General features: G+C 39.8%; 1 protein-coding gene across 2 annotated transcripts; it reads right to left on the bottom strand.

The window, feature by feature from the left end:
- Window positions 1-758: 758 nt before the first annotated feature.
- prr13 (proline rich 13) lies at window positions 759-15,114 on the bottom strand. 2 transcript variants are annotated; one of them, XM_042090923.1, is made up of 4 exons: window positions 15,026-15,114; window positions 9,247-9,308; window positions 5,183-5,598; window positions 759-1,335 (listed from the first exon to the last, which is right to left on the bottom strand). In XM_042090923.1, the coding sequence occupies exons 2-4, from the start codon at window positions 9,260-9,262 to the stop codon at window positions 1,291-1,293; spliced, it is 477 nt and encodes a 158-aa protein (XP_041946857.1). In that variant the 5' UTR covers window positions 9,263-9,308; window positions 15,026-15,114; the 3' UTR covers window positions 759-1,290. The 2 variants fall into 2 exon arrangements, with proteins under 2 accessions (XP_041946857.1, XP_041946856.1); XM_042090922.1 differs by lacking the exon at window positions 15,026-15,114 and adding an exon at window positions 9,626-9,729.
- Window positions 15,115-15,984: the final 870 nt, after the last annotated feature.

Here is a 15,984-nt window from a genome sequence, read left to right as displayed (position 1 = left end):
CTGACAAAGCCCCAAATGTTATACAGGTTAAAGAAATTACACCCCCACCACAACACCGCATTCAACAAAATGTAAAAAAATGGAGGGGTAGAGAACAGATTAATTACCACCGGGCCTAAACCTGTATGTTATTAGAACTAGTTATTGCGTTAATGCAAAGACTTGTATTTTGACAAAATGTCCCATTTCGTGACCCAGCTGAGATGCAACCGTAGACAGTAAAGGGATGCAACTAGGATTTGGTGAACGGTATCGTCTGGTATCGTTGACAGAACCAGACTTCTTCAGACAGCATTTCTAGTATGGTGCGTGTCTACTACATAGTTCAGAGACAATTTCTATAATTTGTAACGTGAAATATGCATGTTTTGAGAGCATCACCAGATAAGGACTGCAGCCTCTTTTCATTTCTAGTGATACAGGCATCAAAAAAATATTATTTTAATATCATATATTTCAGTCTAAATCCAAATGCAAAATAACCTAAAATCTTTTCCAAAACAAATTCGCTGATATGTTTGAATAAACTTGACAGTGTATCTTAACTGAAGGATAAGTGAATTCAAGGGATACAATCAATATGATAATGAACAGATAGTGTGACAATTAGGTTAAACTGTAAGAACAGACTTATCTTAATAAAACAGCATAGCATTGCAGTCCTGGTGTAACCTGGCTTGGTCCAATCATTTAGCTTCAGACAATGCCGATTAAGCCAAAAGTTCACTTTTGTAATATATAACACACAAGAGCTTCAGCAGGTTTTAAGCATCTTAACAAGAATTTTATTCACCACTCCATAACTTAGGTTCTACCTTAATGATAAGGCACTTTCATTCATATCATCTAGATGAATAATTTACCATAAACAATCATATAATTTACCATGAATGTAGTTTTACTGTAACCCTTATAACAATACAGTGCAACATTGTACATTAGTGTATCTTCGACTGCAAAGTCCAATAGCTGTGCTACTTAAGTGTTAATCTAGTACTTTGACAGATAAAAAATAAGATCAGAAGCTTAAGGCAATGTGCTTTACATTATTGATTTTCATGATAAATATTCATTAATTCTAACATTTTCTTTAGTGTGATAATTAAATAATACAGTAAATTGCTTTGCAAATCCTTGTAAATGACACAACATAATAATACTTTACTAATAATACAGTTTAGTATGAAATGCATTAAAAGGACAAATATCAGTGAAGCTAGCAATCATCTGTTGTATGTTACTTCACAAGGTGGGCCCTTTTGACAGCTATTTGTTGGACCCTAACTTTAGTCAGTCACTGCTGCTGCTACTGCTGCTGCTGCTGCTTGAGGAATGCTGTGGACAAACAAAGTATGTAATTAATTAAACTATACGTTTATATGCACACAGGGATGTTCATACTCTGGTATCATAGACCAAGTCTGGGTCCTCCCTCCCTCATCACATATTTACTATGCACAACATAGTTAGTGAGAGGAAGACTCGCAAGTAAATCTCTTGAATTGTTGACTAGGAGTGGGAACCTTCACCACTTTTCATTAAATAATTGTAGACACTACTTCCACTAACTACTAGAGCAAGGACAGTTATTGGCTACGAACAAATGTTCATTACAGTCGCATCAATTTGTTCTATAGGAGACAGGTATAAGTGAAAGTACCAAACATTTGCATTCATGTGCTACACTGATCAACAATACAGTCTCAGACCAGGATATGATTCCAAATAGGTGGTTTAGAGGCAAACCTAGGTAAGATAAGCCAGAGGAAGTTGTAAACCTTATAACAGAACGGGGGCTTCAATCTCCTAACTAAACAAAGTCAAAGGTTTACCATTTCTTCTCTGTCCTCGATCTGTCACTTAACCACCTACTTGTGTAACAGAGTTATAAATGTAGTTTAGTGTTTGTATGTGATTTTCGCCGTAATTAAGCAGGTGTATTGAGATTGGTGTTTTGGAGCCCCCTTTGGAGAAACGGTGTACTGCAGCTCTGCTACGTTGACATTCTCTGGTTTTACCATGTTCTACGTTTACTGTGTTGTTGCCGTACCCGATCAGAAGCGTTGCATTGCATTGGGTAGGTTGACTGTATAAAGCACTCCCCACTTTGTTTTAATTTTGTAACTGTAAAATGTTGTTTAAGTTGAAAACTTCGACATATCACCTGTGTTATATTACTTTACATGTATTGTTAGGATTTGGGTGCATTTCTGAAAACTTGGAGAAAGTTTATTTATGTTTTCATTATGACCACGAGATCATACACACTGAGTCTTAGTGACTAGCTGTAAACTCCGCTAGCAACTTTCCATGCATTCAGTGTAGTTTAGTTTAGTGTGCATGGAAAGTACAATTCAATCAATGAATTAGCAGGCAATGAATCTACAGTTAGTTTAGCATTATGTGTATGCATTATCTCCGTATTTCGTCTGTGAATGTTTAGTGAGTCTCTTGGAATATTAATTAATTTGTTCTGTGCACCTGAAAGTTCCATGTTGCATGTCTCCCTTTCTAGTAGGGCTGACAGTGATGATATGAATGATGCATCTAATATAGCCCATTCAACTTATAACAGACTATCTTGCACTAGCTGCAGCATGTGAAGCAAATGAGGATGCACCTTTCTGTGTCTCTGAGGTCGATGTGAGCAATGCCTTTAGGAGGGTTAATTGTAGAAAACCTGCTGGACCGGATGGAATTTCTAAGAGGGTTTTGAAATCCTGCGCTGCTCAGTTAGCTCCTGTGTTCACTTATATCTTTAACACATCATTGGGTCAAGAGACAGTTCCTACTTGCCTCAAGCAGTATGTTATTGTTCCAGTACTGAAAAACAAAAGTCCATCATGTCTGAATGACTACCGCCAAGTAGCCCTGACGTCTACAGTGATGAAGTGTTTTGAGAAGCTTGTGAAAAACATTATCTGCTCATCCCTCCCTGCCTCCTTCAACCCCCTCCAATTTGCTTACAGAGCCAACAGGTCTACAGAGGATGCCATCTCAAACCTCATGCACACCACCTTAACTCACCTGGAGGAGGGGAATGGGAATTATGTGAGGATGCTGTTCATTAACTTTAGTTCAGCATTCAACACGATAGTACCTCTCACCTTGGTCACAAAGATGAAGGCCTTAGGACTGAACACCACCCTGTGTCACTGGATATTTGACTTTCTCACCAACTGTTCACAAGTGGTTAGAGTGGGGGGTCTGACATCTGACACATTAACCATCAGCACTGGTGCTCCCCAAGGCTGTGTTGAGTCCACTGCTGTACAACTTCTACACACATGACTGCAAAGCCAACAGTAGTCACACCTCCATCATCAAGTTTGCAGATGACATAGTGATCTTGGGCCTGATTAGTAACAACAATGAGCAGCTCTACTTGGATCAGGTTGATGAGGTGGCACAGTGGTGTCAATCTAACAGCTTGACACTGAATGTCAATAAAACCAAGGAAATGGTAGTGGATTACAGAAGGCAGCAGCAGAACTACAGTTACACCCCACTAATGATCAGCGGGCAACCTGTAGAGAGAGTCACAAGTTTTAAATACCTTGGTGTCCACATTACTGAAGACTTAACATGGACTGTTAACACTCAATATGTTCTGAAGAAGTCCAGACAACGACTCTACTTCCTTCGTCAGCTAAGGAAATTCAAAGTTTCTACATCCATCATGAAGGCCTTTTACACTTCAGCGGTTGAGAGTGTTCTAACTGGTAGCATCATCACCTGGTATGGGAACTCCACAGTTAGAGATTGTAGTACTCTGCAGAGAGTAGTGCGCTCAGCTGAACGTACTATAAGAACTCAACTCCCTGCTCTACAAGATATCTATTCCAGAAGAGTACTCCTAAGAGCCCGAAAGATTCTGAAGGACTCTTCTCATCCTAACAATGGATTATTCCTACCGCTGAAATCAAGAAGACGCCTATGTAGTCACAAAGCCAGAACTGAGAGACTCAGGAGAAGCTTTTATCCCCAGGCCATCTGAACTCTGAACTCACACTATACTGACTTTGCACACATTCACTCCTCAGCCTTCTCAAACATTTCCCAACTCTGAACTCACAGTATACTGACTTTGCACTCATTCACTCCTCAGCACTCATGACCCCCCCCCCCCCCCCCCCCACACACACACACACACACACCTACACACCGACATGACTTTTAGCACTTTTACATCCCTCTCCCTATGCTACAGACCTTTTATTTATTTTCTTATTTCATCACACGTCAAAAACACACACACACACACACACACACACATATCTGACTTTCTCCAACTTTTGCACATCTCCATAGAACTTTTTATTTATTATTTTTGTTTTCTCCTCCATCTATCTACCCATGTCCTTGATTGCCTAGCCTTTCTTCATTGTCTCATGAGGAAGCTTCTCCAACACACACATTGCACACTGCCCTCTCCCCACATTATATACAGCACACTATCCCATCTCCCTTGTCATCCCCCCAACACACACACCAAGTGTTAGCCCCTTGAGCCGTGGATCTGCCCAAGGTTTCTTCCTTGCTAAGGGAGTTTTTCCTTGCCCCTGTTGCTCTTGGGTGCTCCTTGTTGGTGCCCCCCCAATCCCAATCCTCCCCCACCTTTCTTATGCAGCCCTTGCCAGTTAATCTACTAAACCCCTCTTCTACTGCACTTTTTACCACTTTTAAAGGTGTATCCTTCTGTATGAATGTTTCTTTCTTTGTTATTTTAAAGAGAGAATTCTCAGAAGCGTTATGCTTTGCATTGGATGCTGTTTTATGTACGCCAGTGCCTGAAGGCATATGCTGTTTTGGTTTTCCCATATGTTGCTCCATATGTAAAATGTGAATTAGTTATAGAATGAGGAAATATTTTCCTGTGCATTTTTCTTAAGTTTATTTCATCACCGTCTAGTATGCTAAAGGTGTATCCTTCTGTATGAATGTTTCTTTCTTTGTTATTTTAAAGAGAGAATTCTCAGTGCCTGAAGGCATATGTTGTTTTGGTTTTCCCAAAGGAATAAAAGTGAGAAAAGCCAGTTTTGGTCTTAGTCCCTTCACTGCCTGACCACCGTTACACTTGGAATACACCCCAGACCATATATCAGGCTGCCTGTGCCATGAGTCAGTCGCTATCTAGCACTGCAACACCCTCATCCAAAGTCCACCCAGCTCCACCACTCACCTTGCCGTGCTTATGAGCCTTGTGTTCTTTATGTTTCTTCTTTCCTTTCTTATTCTTTTTCATTTTCTTGTGCATCTTGTGTCCCGCCACAGCCACTCCTGCCCCGGCTAACCCCCCTGCTATGGCCCCACCCATTGCCGGTCCCATGGGATGTGGATGAGGCCCTGGGTACGCCCCACCATGTGGGGCATAGGGTGGGGGAGCTGGGCCAGTGGGGAAATAGGGTTGCCCTGGGACACCAGGAGGAACCGGTCCAGGAGGCATAGGGTTCATACCGGGTGGATATGCTGGATCGGTCCCAGGGGGGAATGCAGGATTTGGGATTCCAGGGTACCCTGGAGGTGGATGAGCTGGATTTGGGATTCCAGGGTAGCCTGGAGGTGGTTGAGCTGGGTTAGGGGGACCCATTGGAGGACCTTAAATAATAATAAATACAATGTCACACCTCAAATATGTAAGGGATAATGTATAGAACTATACATTGATGTTTATGTATAGAACTATACATTGATGACAATTATTAGCCGCTTATTAGACGGCTACTTGCCAAAACGAAATAATAAACTCCCCACAATATGAATTTAGCCTACATAGCCTAGCCTATTTGTTACCGTTCATCGTGGCATTTGCTGAAATAGTTCGCAACAACACGCTGAACTTTAATCAAACATTCTTTAGAACACAGCTGATCAACCGTCTGCTTTCACTTTTGATCTAAGTTCCAGTCCTTGCGTAGGGATATGAAATACCTGAATTAGAAGCACAAACTCCGTTGCCATTGACAGCGGTCATTATTTTTTCCAGAGGTCATTTCCCAAAAATTATTACACGGCTCTTCAGAGTGCTGCAGAGAGTTCCATTCACATGAATGGGCCTTCCCAACGTTCGGGCCTATGTTAAATCTATATAAATCACCGGCAAAGTATATAATCACCGCTGTCAATGGCAAGGGGTTGATTAACGTCTTTCATGTCCCTCCGCAAGAATTCCGTTCGCTTATTGCAATGGAATTTCATTGAAAGGGAAAGTAAGCTAGTAAGACGTTACACGCAACACCTGAAACTGTCAAGTTCTATCTGTGTGGCGAACTATTTATTTTGTCAGCGGAAGACACGAAACGGTAGCAAAATCATTTTTAAAGATTCATTGTGGTAGGTTTCTTTTCTCGTTTTGGCAAGTAGCCGTGTAATAAGCGGGATAATGTATTGTCCGCCGGTAATTATCAGAAAATAAGTCCCTTCAGGTCGAAGCAAAACCCCTCCGCTGCGCGTCTGGGTTCTGTTCTCCCTGTCGGGACTTATTTTCTGATAATTACCGGTGTTACATGGCAACTGGCTCCCGTGTTAACTGGCTGCGTTGATGACGTTTCATGATTGATGACGAGTCTTTGACAGATGTGGCCGCTTGCAGATTTATCACTTTCTGATATACTAGAGACGCACACAAATATGCATGACATGTTTAAAAGTCAAAATTGTATGTAGGCCTAGTACTACATGCACTGGACCATTAATATGCCACCCAAAAAACAAACACCTAAATAGCATAAATTAACTTCACGTGGGTATCGAACCACGAATAAATTGACCTGTTTGCTTGGTAATCAGTCTATCAACTTGCGCCACGAGCCAGCTGACGGCACTCACAGAAATTGACTTCAGTTGTATGATTAAAAGAAGTCAGCTAACATTATGATAATTGTAACAAGTTAACATAACTGTTCATGTTATCTGGCTACCATGTTATCATGCGACCGTTGCCCAAGCCATTTAGTAGGCCTTCAAAGTATCATGGTTACCATGGTATCATCGTTTTACAAACGTTTCACTGAGGTTAGGCGGTGGCCGCCCCTACCTAGGGCAAATAAATCAGCAAATAAATCAAATAAAAATGTGTATCCTTGTGTTGTGTAGCCTATCCTTTTGTCCAGCCTATTCTTTTAAGAATTCAGTTCATGAAACACAGGCATTGAAACCCACACTGCAATGGGCAGGAGAAGTCTATAACGTGTCCATATTTTACACAAAATTTGCGCACAGGGAGAGTCAAAACTCTAAGGGTTATAGGCTATTAACGTTAATGTTGCTGACATGTAAACATGGGTTTGATATTTTATTGATATTTTATTTCCCAATTCACACGTTCATGCTTCTCCTGTGGCGCAACAGGTTAATGCTTATATAGCCTATTGCTTTTTCACGCAGTCGACATAGGTTCAATCCTCCCCATTACACGTTTTTTTTAAAAAAATGTATTATTATTTAATTATTTTTTAGACCAGCAACGCTTCCTCAATTTAGGCTACAGATAGGCCTACTAGGTGGCCACAGAGAGCCTGACCAGCAGTCAGTGAAATGTTTGAAAACTTAACCATGATACTTTGAAGACCTATTGGCTTGGGCAACTGCTGTAGCAAGACAACACCATCAGCCATGCATGTTAACTTGCTACAATCATCAGCTGACTTCTTCAAATTGTATAGACTAAGTCAAATAAATGTCACTATGACTTATCAGCTGGTTCGTGGCGCAGGTACGTAGATGAATGGTTATCATGTAGCTTAAGTGGTTTCATTTAGGAAGCAGGTTCGATACCCACGAGTTATTATTAGGCTATTTGTATTTATGTTTTTGGTGGCATATTCATGGTCCAGTGCATGTAGCGTACTACAGACAAATTTGACATTTAAATATATCATGCATATTTGTATTTGTTCGTCTCCAGTTTCCATCAGAAAGTGACAAATCTGCAAGCGGCCACATCTGTCAAAGAAACGTCATCACTCGTGAAATGTCACCAACGCAGCCAGTTAACATGGGTGCCAGTTGCCATGTAACACCGGCGGACAATCCCTGACATCAGGGATGTCAAACTCAGGCCCGCGGGCTGCTTATTTGTGGCCCGCGAGGTCATTATTCAATCTGTATTAGAAGTGGCCCGCCGCGTAGTTTATACAACGCATCCATATCTGAGCTGGCCCGACAGTATTCTCTTCAGCGCATCCGCGTTAGAGCCGGCCCCGCACGCTATTCTATTCAGTGCATGAGCGCAGCCCAGGGCAACGCAACCCATCAAGTTGCTACATACTGTACATATAGTGTATCATACACCGATAACACTTCAAATCCCAAAATGCGTTGCATCGTTAATGCCGCCTTTTCTGTTCATAAACAAAACACGTATCCATGCAACCAGACAAACTATCAACGAAAATGGCGAAGCGAAAGATTGATAATCGGAGTTTTCAAGATAGGTGGGGAAACGATTATATGTTCATATTAGGCCTATTCAAGGGCAAACCCGTTTGCTTGGTATGTGGATTCACCGTAGCTGTCACTAAAGAGTACAACATAAAACGGCACTACGAAACTAAACATGAAGACAAATACAAAGATCTGGATGCGAAGCTTAAGCTACAGAAGGTGGGAGAATTGAAAGCAAGTCTGCTTTCAAGGCAGACTATGTTTACCCAAGTCACAAAGTGATGCTGATGTAAAAGGGAGTTTTACTGTTGCACAGGATATCGCGCAAACAGCACGGCCATTCTCAGAGGGAGAGTTTGTTAACTGTTAATAGTTACAATTACAATTTTGATAATTGTTAAATGTTATTTACAATTTTTATAGTTCACCTGCAAAAAATAGGCCAATATATGTTTTCTATTCAGATATTCAATATATTTTTTCTATTAGGCTATATTCAGAAATGCCTGCATTCTATTTTTTCTTGTGTGTATACAGTTTTAATTCAATAAAAACATCGGTTATTCAATAAATGTTGAGCTTGGCCCGCGACATACTCCCAGTTCTTAATTTTGGCCCCCTGTGAATTTGAGTTTGACACCCCTGCCTTACATAATGACCGCTAGAACTTATCCCATTCAAGTCAATGGAGCGTTCTACTTGCCTTGTGAAGAGCCGTGTAATAATGTTTGAATAATGTATAGCTATATAACTACATGGTCGTTAGTAGCAACCTCACCAACATAGACTACGCTCGGGCACCAAGTTATTACATATAGGTTAGTTGCCTATTTTCATTTAGTCTATGAAACATTTGCTTACCTTGGTTAGGCCACATTGCGAGTTGATTCACTTTTGAATGTCAAATAGCAGCTAAATGGTTCCTAAAAAATATTTAGGGAGAGGTGAGTTTAAGGCATCTGTGGAGTAGCCATGCTACATGAAATACTTGACATTTACCCCAAGTTATGTTTACGGCATAAAGTCAACAAACTGTGTTAAGTATCGAAGAACATGAACAATATCCATAGACTGTAGGCTACACAAAATCACATAGCCCTGCGAGCAGAAGAGAACGCTGATGTAGCCTAGTAGCCTAGTCCACAGCGATCAACCACGTAAGTTGAAAGCCGTGAACAAAACAGGCAGTCAGTTTGAACAACGTAACAGCCATGATGTTTAAGGTTTAACTAAAGCCTACCTTTATATGTTAATCCCGAAGAAAAACTCTACCGTTGTGGTTCTTCCCGATTCCTCCACTGTTTATAGTTCTTTTAGACAAGTGCCTTCTTCCGGGATCAAGCGCTGCAAAAGAGGTGTGTTCACGATCATCATGTACCAAGACGGTTATTATTGATTTACCTGTGTATTTACTTAGGATAGCCAACTCGAAGGAAGACAAGCATTGAAACAGACAAAAAGTCAGGGTCCGATTAGCCTACGTTTATTTACAGCATAATGCTTCTCACACCTACGTAGACCAGTGCCCAGCTACGCTGAAATATGACACATTCGATATTTTACATCTTGAACATACCCTTCGTTACAACTTGTGGTAAGTCTACGGTTCCACCCCAGCTCTACATGTAGCCTAGCTTTGAAGAAAAGTTGTGGCAGAATTATGAAAGATTGAGCAATTTGTCCCAATATTAAATAGAAAACTAGGCATAAGACCAGCAATTCAGTCTATCACCAGTAGGAATTCAGAAACTAGGCCCTACATGTTTATTTAGGCTAAATAAATTGTGTCAGGATCCTGCCTGGATGGAATGACTTTGTGCCACCCTGGTGAAAACTTTGTGTAGTGTCCTGTGTGCTGTGTTTGCCTGGTTCCCCATGTGTTCCCTTTGTGTTACCTGCCTGTCACCTGTCTTTGTCTCCGCCCCATCTCCTTATTTGGTCTGTGCTTCCTGTCTTGTTAGTTTTCACTCCGTTTCTGCTTCCTTACCTGTTCCCTGTTATTGTCTCGTTGGTTTCGTCCAGTCCTCTGTCTTTCTGTTAATTGGTAGGCTATGTGTATTTCTACCCTCCTGTTTCTCTGTTCTTTGTCGGACTGTCTCTCTGTTTACCCTGTAAGTTCTGTTTGTTAGTAAGTTTGTCAATCATTAAAGTGTGCTTTTCTAATTTCTGCCTGGTGGAATCTTGCACTTGGGTCCTATCCGCCTCATCCTGACATTATGTAATTTCAGTGTAGCATTGAAAATAGGGCCTACTAAGCAAAACATAACATCCTGAAATATAGCAGCTGATGAAGAGCCTACTGCAACAACTAGGCCTACTAGAAATGTTAAAATAAAATCAGAGACATACATCATATGCCAATGTCTATAGCTTGAAATGTAACAATCAGTGACATAAACAGGATGTAACTATACACCGCACAATACCTATAAATTAAGCTAAGTAAGGAACGCTGAACTACACAGTAAAATACAGTAAAAAACAAATTTCAACCTGCAAAAAGAAAAAGAAAGGACAAAAGCATACAGACCACACAATTTCCAAGATGTCACAAGTTCAGAGATATTTTAATGCTAATCCCTCAATCATATTTTTCTTTGATGTATAGGCCAATATTAGATATACGTATCAACAACAATTTGCAAAATTAAACAAAATCCAGACTAGGATTTTGGAGGTAGCTCAAGAACCCCAATGAAAGGGCTACTATGGAGAACTGGAAGCAAGATAGATATAGAGCAAAAGGGCACATTGAGAGGTTATGATTACTTACACTGTAATTTAACATTTGAATGCAGATTATGATATGGAAATATATACTGCTCAAAAAAATTAAGGGAACACTTACAGTGTTCCACAATAATGTTAAAACATTTTTATTTGAAACCTTCCACCCTTTTCTCCATTCTCAAACTACATTCACAGAATGTCTGACAGTTCTTGCAAAATAAAACACTCGCCTCAAAAGTTTTACTTGTGCTCAGAACCAAACAGTGTCAGTGTACTGATCCAGGGTTGAAGTGTTCCCTTAATTTTTTTGAGCAGTATATATTTTGACATGTAGGCTATTTGTATGTGTGGAGCTCACTATGTGTGTGTGTGTGTGTGTGTGTGTGTGTGTTTGTGTGTGATAAAGAGAGAGAAAGAGAGTATTTAAATACTGTTGTTTCTGAGAAACGAGCTAGATTCCAAGTCAACAACAGCAATTACATCACCTGAGAGGTGCTAGACTGGCACTGCCACAGGAGAGCAGGACTCAGTCACTCAGGGCACAGATGCCATCAGCTCAGACCAGCACATTACTGCTAAGGTCTGAGCAACTGATGGATTGTGCATCCCTATACAGTGAGTGCAGGGTGAATTTCTGAATTTCTACCTTTCCTCTGACAAATGACTTAATAGTACATTTAATGCTTTGTCAATGTGCCATTCATTTGTTTCATATTGAACAAGTTCTACTGTTTTGACTTCTATCATGTAATATTTAGTATTTAGCAAAATGCAGACATCATCACATACCATTAGAGTCAGAATGAAAGATTTTATTCACCACTGCATAATGTAACAGGTGCTACCTTTATGATAAGGCACTTTCCAACCTTCACGGTGTTGTGATTTCCACATAAATAGCCCACAGAAGTGCTTCTATAGGTTTTAAAGTATATCAGGCATTTTATTCACTATTGCACAATGTAAGTGGTATAACCTTAATGAGGCACTTTTATCTTCACAGCGTCATGATGTCCACAGACCATAAGCACCAGAATCTAAATGACCAGTTTGGTATCATTTACCATAAAGCTTTCTTATTGTAACAAAGCTTTCTTATTGTGTGGCAATATAGTATGTGTAACAATATACATAAACAATCTTCAATTGCAATGTTCAGTAGCTGTGCTATACACCTTTACACAAACACGTATCTATACCATGTGGTTAAAGGTCGTTCTCTAGTTCTGTGACAGATTTAAAAAAAAGATCAGAAGCTAAAGGTAAAGGAGTTTTACATTATACACATTCAGAAAATAATACCATCTTCTTTAGTGTGATAAATAATACATACATTGTTTTACAAAAAAATACCTTATATGACATAATTGTTTATTATTATTATTATTATTATTAATATTATTATAATAATAATAATATAGTTTAGAGTGAAGCCCATTAAAAGAAGCTGTATAAGACAAATGTAAGTAAAACTATCGATCATTTGCTGTGTGTAACAGGGTTTTTGGTAGTAATTTTTTTTTGGACTTTAGTCAGAGTCACTGCTGCTACTGCTGCTTGAAGAATGCTGTGGACAAACAAAACATATATAATTAATTAAACTATAACTTAAGTATTATTTTGGCTGAAGTTAGCATATGGTATATTAGATAAAACTTTGGGCCTTCCTCCTTCACCACACATTTACAATACCACATATCCCAAAATGAGTAAGAGTTAGAGTTATGGTGAAGACTTGAAAGTAACTATTCTGAATTGTTGACTAGAAGTAGCATTTAATATTTTTCATTAAAGAAGAAGACTTTTTTCAATAATTATCCTATTAGAGCAAGGTTAGATAATATTGGCTATGAACAAAATGGCAGTCACACCAATTTGTTCTACAACAAATAAGGACAGCCGAGATGTATTTAAAAATGCCAAGCAACTACATTCATGTTTTGATGTTATGCTGATTAATCACAAAGCCTCAAACTACGCATCAGGTGGTGCACAGTCATAGATTCGTCTATGATAGTCATATGAGTCATATGCAGCACTGCAACACCCTCATCCAAAGTCCACCCAGCTCCACCACTCACCTTGCCGTGCTTCATGTGTTTGTGGCCTTTTCCTTTCTTCATCTTTTTCATTTTCTTGTGCATCTTGTGTCCCCCCAAAGCCATTTCTACCCCTGCTAAACTTCCTGATAACCCAGCCAATTTGTGACCCCCATAGTGTTGAGGGAAGTGATGAGGGCTTTTGTGATGGCCTTTATGGCCTTTATGGGCTCCAGGATAAGCACCAGGGTGAGCTCCAGGATAAGGACCAGGGTGGGCTCCAGGATAAGAGCTATGGTTAGGGCTAGGATAAGGACCAGGGTGGGCTCCGGGATAAGGACTATGGTTAGGGCTAGGATAGACACCACCGTGTGGGAGTGGGGCATGGGGGATTGGGGCTCCTGCATAAGGAGGGAGAGCTGGACCAGTGGGGTAATAGGGTTGTCCCGGAACACCAGGAGGTCTAACTGGGTTCATACCAGGTGGATATACTGGTTGGTTACCAGGGTAGCCTGAGGGACCCATACCAGGGTAGCCTGAGGGACCCATACCAGGGTAGCCGGGGGGACCCATACCAGGGTAGCCAGAGGGACCCATTGGAGGACCTGAAATAGTAATTAATGCAATGTCATACCTCAAATACTATTACCCTCCAGAATTATTCTGCTAAAGTTGACTAAAAAGAGGAATATACAATCATCTTTTGGAAATTGATCTTAATGCCTTAAGTAAAAAATGAGAAAATATCCAACCTTTAAAGACACCAATTTTCTTTGTGAATGAATAATGTATCATAAATAAATAAATGTTCTTCCTTTTATATACAGGGGTCATAAGTATTGGCACTCCTATGTTAATTTCCCATAGAGGCAGGCAGATTTTTATTTTTAAATGTCAGTTATTTCATGGATCCAGGATACTATGAATCCTGATAAAGTTCCCTTGGCCTTTGGAATTAAAATAGCTCCACATCATCACATACCTTTCACCATACCTATAGATTGGCATGGTTTTATTTCGGTTAGCCTATTAGCTGGTTTGATTTGCATTGAGCTAAAAAAAAAAAAAACATTTGCCTACCTTGGTTAGGCCACATAGCAAGTTGATCCACTTCAGGTCAGGTGAGTTTTACAGGTTTTTTTTTCACTGCACACAAAAATACATCACACAACTTCTAAAACATGCCACTCAAAACACCGTAACCCCACACCAAAATCTGCTAAACCAATTTTCAGCCTTCTTTGACACCTTCAATTTGATAAACAAACATTTTGAAAAACACCACAAACATTTATCTAACACACAAAACTGATCAGAAAGTATCTGGACACAACCAAACAAAATGGCCCACCATGCACACTCACTCATCACATGTGCAAACATTGCTTTATTGAACACTAAACAATTGTTGTTATTATTATTTTATTAATTATTATTATGAATAGATACACGCCTCCTCATCCCCCCCAACACCAACAACATTTACATTAACTTATTCATTTTCATACAATGTATTAAAAGGAGTGTGAGAGATGTGTCTCTTGGAGGAGACAGAGCTTTGAAATGTGAGTGAGCAGTTGTAAAATCCATCCTTTGAGTAGACTAGCCATGCCACAGGAAATATTTGGCTACTGTACTCCAAGTTATGTATAATGACATTAAGTAAACAAACAAGCCAGCGAAGTTACATTGAGGCCTACGACAACACTGGAATTACCTGCAGAGATGATAACGTAGGCCTAGTCTAAAGTTATGCAGTCCAAGTTAATGTATTCCTCACGCAATTCGTATTTTTCTTCTGAAAGCCGTGAACACAATACACAGTGAATATAAACAACATGATGTTTCCTGAACGTTCAGGTAAAGCTTACCTTGATAGAAAACCTCTGGCGCTGTGATTCTTCACCTGTTGTCAGTAGCCTATTCTTAAAAGATCATTGGCTTCTTCCGGATTCGGGCGCTGCCAAATGGGGTATGTTAATGCACGAGAACAAAAATAATGTTACGTCTATTTACTTTGCACCACCCACTCAAACTATAGGCTTACATACCGGAGTCATTGAAACAAACAGACACGTTCAGAGACCGTGCAACCGATTACGTTTATTAAAATGCAATGCATTTACTCACATTTTAATGCTTCTTACACACGCCAGACTATAGAAGTAGGCTACTTCAATACTCTTTGCCTACATACTGAATATTTATTACGTTGAACATACCATTCATCATCACGTTACCTGTTGTTGTGGGCCCCACCCCATGGCTTCACAATAGTGGATGAACTGGTCACAGAAAAATAGGTGTGGCACAGTGACATATGTAAAGAGTGAGCAATTTTCCCTGATGTTATGGTTATGGGATTTGGCAGACACATTTGTCCAAAGCCACACATAAATACAAAAACAAAATAGGAAAGCAATAATAAACAACAAAGTCAATTCAATCAAAAGCCTAAAAAAATAAGCAATGAAAATGAGGGAGAAAAGCAACAATAAATCAATCAATCAATAATATAAAAACAATGACATGGTAAGACTACATTAAGAATAAACAATAATGTCAAATTAATCAACAGCCTAATGGAAATAAAACAATATTATACAATAACACATAAGAAGCGCTTAAAGAACTAATTGCATGTTGAACAGGAATGTCTTTAGATCCCTCTTAAACGACCCAAAACTACCACAGGAATGGAGAGCACTGGACAACTCATTCCACCAACATGGAACCACTGAGGAAAAGAGTCTGGAATTAGACCTAGTGTTTATGACTGGTCGTCACAACAGACGCTCAGCAGAAGAGCGCAGTGGGCGGTTGGGGATGT

Source organism: Alosa sapidissima, chromosome 4, assembly GCF_018492685.1.
Source record: "Alosa sapidissima isolate fAloSap1 chromosome 4, fAloSap1.pri, whole genome shotgun sequence".
Classification (NCBI taxonomy): Eukaryota; Metazoa; Chordata; class Actinopteri; order Clupeiformes; family Clupeidae; genus Alosa; species Alosa sapidissima.
The sequence above is the reverse complement of the archived record's forward strand: the minus strand, read 5'-3'. Positions and strand labels throughout refer to the sequence as shown.

Excerpts from the sequence above, each read along its gene's own strand:
- prr13 (XM_042090923.1), bottom strand. Across the intron at positions 1,336-5,182 it reads AGGCTCATAAGCACGGCAAG|CATTCCTCAAGCAGCAGCAG; the intron begins GTGAGTGGTGGA and ends GTTTGTCCACAG.